The sequence below is a fragment of the Echinops telfairi genome, unplaced genomic scaffold (assembly GCF_000313985.2).
Source record: "Echinops telfairi isolate 266 unplaced genomic scaffold, ASM31398v2 ScPeMD7_7474;HRSCAF=8512, whole genome shotgun sequence".
NCBI lineage: Eukaryota > Metazoa > Chordata > Mammalia > Afrosoricida > Tenrecidae > Echinops > Echinops telfairi.
The window spans coordinates 7,200,573-7,206,152 of NW_022111378.1; the positions used below are offsets into that span (position 1 = coordinate 7,200,573).

At 42.7% G+C, this 5,580-nt stretch overlaps 1 protein-coding gene across 2 annotated transcripts in view; it reads right to left on the reverse strand.

Moving 5' to 3' along the window:
* Nucleotides 1-5,288, reverse strand: part of PRPF18 (pre-mRNA processing factor 18) — a 54,617-nt gene extending 49,329 nt beyond the window's left edge. For both annotated transcript variants that reach the window (XM_004714101.2, XM_045285641.1), the window contains exon 1: nt 5,165-5,288. In XM_004714101.2, the coding sequence (XP_004714158.1) occupies nt 5,165-5,230 (66 nt within the window). In that variant the 5' untranslated portion in view covers nt 5,231-5,288. The remainder of the gene's footprint in view (nt 1-5,164) is intronic.
* Nucleotides 5,289-5,580: the final 292 nt, after the last annotated feature.

Below are 5,580 nucleotides of genomic sequence, written 5' to 3' on the forward strand. Positions count from 1 at the left end.
TGTACAACAAAACAGCAACAACATCAAACCACTGACGAAGAACAGACTGGACTGGAAAACACTCTTCAAGGCCAGCGATCCTTGAACTAACAACAAGCTTTTCTTTCTTGGTATATTTTAATTTGTTCTTTGTCAGACACAGTTCTTTTAAGTTTACCAATGCCCAAGATAATAATCATTATGTATTCCATTTCATGTTCTACAAATTTTTATTTGCCCAGATTCATACTTTGTTCATTCTGCGTTCTGATTAATGGATGTCATATTTCATCAGCAAATGAAGGTCCCAAAGCTTTGTTCTATCCACATCATTAAGACTGACTCCACTTGAAGGTAGCTCTTGTCTTGTATTCTGAGTGTCTTCCAGCCTGAGGGGTTTGTCTGCCTGGTGTTAGACAATGTCCTCTCTCTATTCCTAAAGTTTCCACGGCTAATCCCTCAGAAACAAGCCACCTATTCCTTCTTCCAGTATTTGTTCAGTCTGGAAGCTCCACTGAAGCTTGTTTATCATGGGTTACCATGCTTGCATTTGAAATACCAGCGGCATAACTTGCAGCATCACAGCAACACTCTAGTCACCACAGTACCACAAACTAACAGATGGGGTCCATTTAGACATTATTCTCTGATACTATACACGAGTGCTCAGCGAGGAGTTGAGAGACTGAGATCTATCCTGGCTGCCATAGGACTATGTGAATATCATGTCACTCTCTAGGCCTCAACTCCACCACCCATGAAAACAGCATTATACTGGATCTACGCAACAACCAGAGCAGAGTATGGAAGTCAAATGATATAAGCATTATATAGCCCCTTCAAAAATATAAATCATGTATATTAACTTAATTTATAAATACTTTAATTCTTTGATAAATAAACCTACAAAAACAGTGGATATTAGTTTTAAAATTTTTAGGCGTTGAGGAGGCTTAGAAATGGGACAGGTAGGGGTTTAAATCCACGCTTTGTCTCATTAGTTATGCTACTATATGTCATGAAATTAGTTTAGCTTTAGTTACCTCGTTTGTGAATGGGAATAATATAGTAAATCCTAAGAAGGTTAGAACCTATGTAAGGTGGAAACCTGTCAGAGAAGGAAATCTCAAAGATTTCCCACTCATAAAACAAACCACAAACAAATTCACTGCCTTCGAGTCAATGCCAAGCCCATAGCGACTCTATAGGAGAGGATAAACTGCCCCTGTGAGCTTCTGAGACTGTAACTCTTTACGGGACTTGAAAGGCCCATACAGGAGGAGAAAGTCTTACTGGTGGTATTGAACTCCTGACCTTGCAGATGGCAGCCGAAGGAAGAACCACTACACCACCAAGACTCCTTCCGCACTAACAGACAGTGATAGAAAAATGGCAAGCACCTTTCAAAGGCAGAAAAGTTGTGAGACTTGGAAAAACAAGGCAGACTTGTCATGGTCATTGTAGTACCTTTATGGGACTGCTATACAAATAAGATATATAAAGCATTTTGCACACCACCTCACAGATTAGTAACAGAAATTAGTAAGTCCCATATTTTTTTTAATTTATTTTTAAGACCATTTTTTTTGGGGGGGGGGCTCTTACAGCTCTTATAACAATGTATACATCAATTATATCAAGCATATTTATACATATGTTGTCATTGTTATTTTATGAATACTTTCTATTTGAGCCCTTGGTATCAGCTCCTTTTTGCCTCCCTCTCTCCCTCCTTCATGACCCCTTGATAAATTATAAATTATTATTTTCATATCATACACTGACCGCTGTCTCCCTCTCCGACAGTTTATGTTGTCTGTCCTCCGGGTCAGTGGGGTGGGGTGAGGGCAGGCAGGTATGCGTTGATCACTGCAATTGGTTCCCCCATCTCCCCTCGGACCCTCCTGGTTTTACTATTCCCATTTCTGTTCCTGAGGGATTTATCTGACCTGGGTTTCATGTCATGAGCTCTTAAATGTACCAGTGTACATGCTCCGGGATAGCCAGAACTGAAAGGCAGGACTGCGGTCATGATGGTGGAGGGTAAGGAAGCCTCAAAGAACTAGAAGACTATTGTGTGTTTCATCAGTGCTATACTGCGCCTTGGTTGACACATCCGTTCCTTGTGACCCCTCTGTGAGGGGATGTCCCATTGTGTACAGATGGGTTTTAGGTCTCTGCTCCAACCCCCTCGTTCTCAGCAATGTTTGTTTGTTTGTTTGTTTGTTTGTTTGTTTGTTTTGGGTCTTCTGATGCCTGTTACCTGATTCCATTGAGACCTCATGATCACACAGGCTCGTATGCTTATTCCATGTGGGCTTGTTGCTTCTCTGCTAGATGACCACTTGTTTAACTTTAAGCCTTTAAGACCCCAGATACTATATCTTTTGATAGCCAGGCATCATCAGCTTTCTTCAATGCATTTGCTTGTGCACCCACTTTGTCTTTGGCAATCGTGCAGGAGGGTGAGCATTCCAGAATTCCAGGTTGTTAGAACAGTGTTCTTGCATTGAGGGAGGGCTTGAGCAGAGGCCCTACCTCAATGTATTGCCATATAAATATATGTACCTATGCCAAAACCTCTATTTTTATGAATTCATATATTTACAGAGGTGCACACCTATGTTTATACCTCTATCCATAACTTTGCTTCCTAGATCTTTCCTCTGCTTCCTTTCACCTTCCTCCTGTCTCATCATTACACTCACCCTTCTTCTGCCTCTTAGTAATTCCTCTCAGCTAGATTGTTGCTGCTCCAGCACCCACAAGATTTCTACATCCTGCTCGTTGTTTAATTCCCTGGTTGTTCCCTGTCTATGGCGCTACTTGCTCACTGCTCCCTTCCCCTGCCTGCCCTGCTCCCTCTCCAAGTCCCCCTGGAACCATTGGTCATGTTGCTTTCTCCTCGGGGCTGCTTCCCATGCCTGTCTTATATTGGTAAGCAAACCAAGAACAACAAAGGCAAAACAGAAAAAAGACTGAATAAAAAGAGGGAAAAAAAAAACTGGCAACTCCCTCCCATCCCCCAAAAAAAGTCTGTCTCCAGACCTTTATGACTCTCTCCCCACTGGCCCCTCCTAGCCTGAAGTCTGTTTTTGGGAAGCCCCATATTTTAGTTCCCATTTCATATATTTACTAGTCTATAACTGAGGAAATCTACCTTTTCTTCTGAACCAGATTATGTAATAAATCTACTGCTAAAAATGGAAGCCATTTGAAAAAAATTTATATATGCTCATAATTTTTTTTTTTAGAAATTAAAAAGAGACAATGTCACTTTAAAAAACATCACTTTTTAAGACTGGTTCATTTCCACAATCATACAAATGTGCAGGTTGTAGACCGAGGGATGAGCAGAGCACTTCATGATTCAAGCACCTAGATTTCAACACCTTCCTTCCTTCCTTCCACTATTACTTTCCAACCTCTCATCAAAAAAGAAAGGTTCCTGAATACAGATAAAAATACTAAATTACAGATATCAAAGGGTTTCTTCCCTCTTATTTGTAATTAACACTCTATTTTAATTAGCTCCATTTTCCAAATTGTTTTAAAGTTTCAATGATTATGAAATTTGCTATCCACCAAGGTAATAACTACAACTCATCTAATCATGTATTTCATTCAAAGATCTACATCCGAGGTTCTGATAATGTGGCCCACAAATCCCTGGGGGTCCTCAAACCCTCTGAGAGGGTCTGTGAGGTGAGGTCAAAACCATTTTCAGTACTAAGAGGTTAACTGCCTGTTCACTCTATCAACATCTGCACTGAGTGAAACATGATGGCAAGGCTGCTGGACTCTGGAAAGAGCAAGGCTGCGGCACTGTACTGTCCCTGTAGTCACAATGCACACTGCTCATGGTCTTGGATAAGCTCTCCCAGCCCCTCAGGCTCTTCAGGAGAAAGATGAGACTCTTTCCACCCCTAAGCATTTACAGCCTGGCAAACTCCATAGAGGGGCCCTAGGAGTGGGAAATGACTCGATGGATTAAGCATTCATAAGTGGAGATGGGGGAGCAAGTTTCACTTAAGGATGCCCAGGATGAAGCGGTAAAACTAATTTTTCTTAAATTCTGGCACTTCACTATAGCTTCTAAATATCCTGTGAACCAAAGTGGGAAGCGGGTATACAGCTGTTCTCCTTTATACCAAGTACGGTGGATGTGCAAAGGAAAGGCATTTGTCTATCTCAACTGCAAACCAACAGAATACCACTCTCACGTGAAAGAATACCGAGGAAGAAACAAAGAAAAATCAAGTAACAGAGAAATGGTAGTTATTCAGACTGAGATATCTGACAATTTTCCGAAAATAAACAAAGTAAGCCTGTCACTGCAGGGAAACTGGCAGCATTTGTTGAGTATGATAAAATTCCAGTTTTCAAATAAAAATTAAAAAGTTGTAAAAAAAAAAAACCAAAAAAACAAGCTTGGACCTGTAAGAGCTAGATAATTTCCCAAATCTTAAGGATTTTTACATGAGATAGCTGCGCTATCAAAGGCGGCAATATTTTTATATTGTACAATGACACGTGTCAACATTAGGAAGATCCGTGTAACTCAAGAGACTCGATATTTTACTTTGGGTCACTGAGTGATGCTGACCAGTGAATACATACTTTAAAAATTCTTCAGGAGGCGTAATAGTTAATAGGGTATCAATAAATAGAACAAATGGAGAACTAATAGACTGCAGTCCGTGGATGGAAAGGGTTAGAGGAGAGGAACAGAGTAAAAAGATGCAAGGATATTTTTTATTGTGGAAGGAAAAATGCAGGGATTTTTAAAGGGTAATCCCGAAGCTGCCCTTTCTGTATGTTTCAACTAGGAAAGCAATACACGTTAACGACCAAAAAAGTGGGGTCTGTCCGAAGAACATGCACCGGTAGTGCTAAGTGGGCCGCGGGCGGAGGGGCAACAAGAGGCAGTTGGGGGTGGGGGGTAGGTAAGGAGACCGCCAGAAACCTTGAGTTTTCCAGGAATTCCCTAAGGCTTCCAATTTGAAGTCGGTAAGTTCATCGCTAAAGGGTTGTTCTGCGGCAGTGGCAGGGCTCTCACTGAGCCCCACCCTCGCCCGCGAGTCCTTTGGGTGCGATGGCTTCCCCCCCACCTCCACGGCGGCGTCGCCCACCCCGCTTCCCCCAGCTCCTCTGTGGCCGAGCCCTCGACCCCGCGAGTTCTCACCGCCAACAGGTTCCTGTCTTCCACCAGCTGCCGCTTCCGGAGGATTTCCGACTTGAGAATGTCCATCTCGCAGCGCTAGTTTCCCCCGCGCTGATGCTTGGCAACTGGCAAGCCTCACAGACGGTGCTTCCGTGAACTCATTACCATAAAACAACAACTGGCAGGAGCCGCTTCCGGCGGAAGCTGCAGTAAACGCGAGCAGGGAAGAGAGTGTCCAGGACGCCGGTTGTTGACGAAGTGGTTGAGCTCTACCGCCCCCTAGCGGCGCCCTCCGGAAGCGCGGCTCAGGTGTGACTAAACGTTGAAAACCCGCAACTTTTGAATCGAGTTTACTTTACCATATATTTTAAGGATAAATGATTGACCTGCTTGACTTGGCGCAAGTGTAAAAGCATCTTTAACGCTTCTTTTATTAT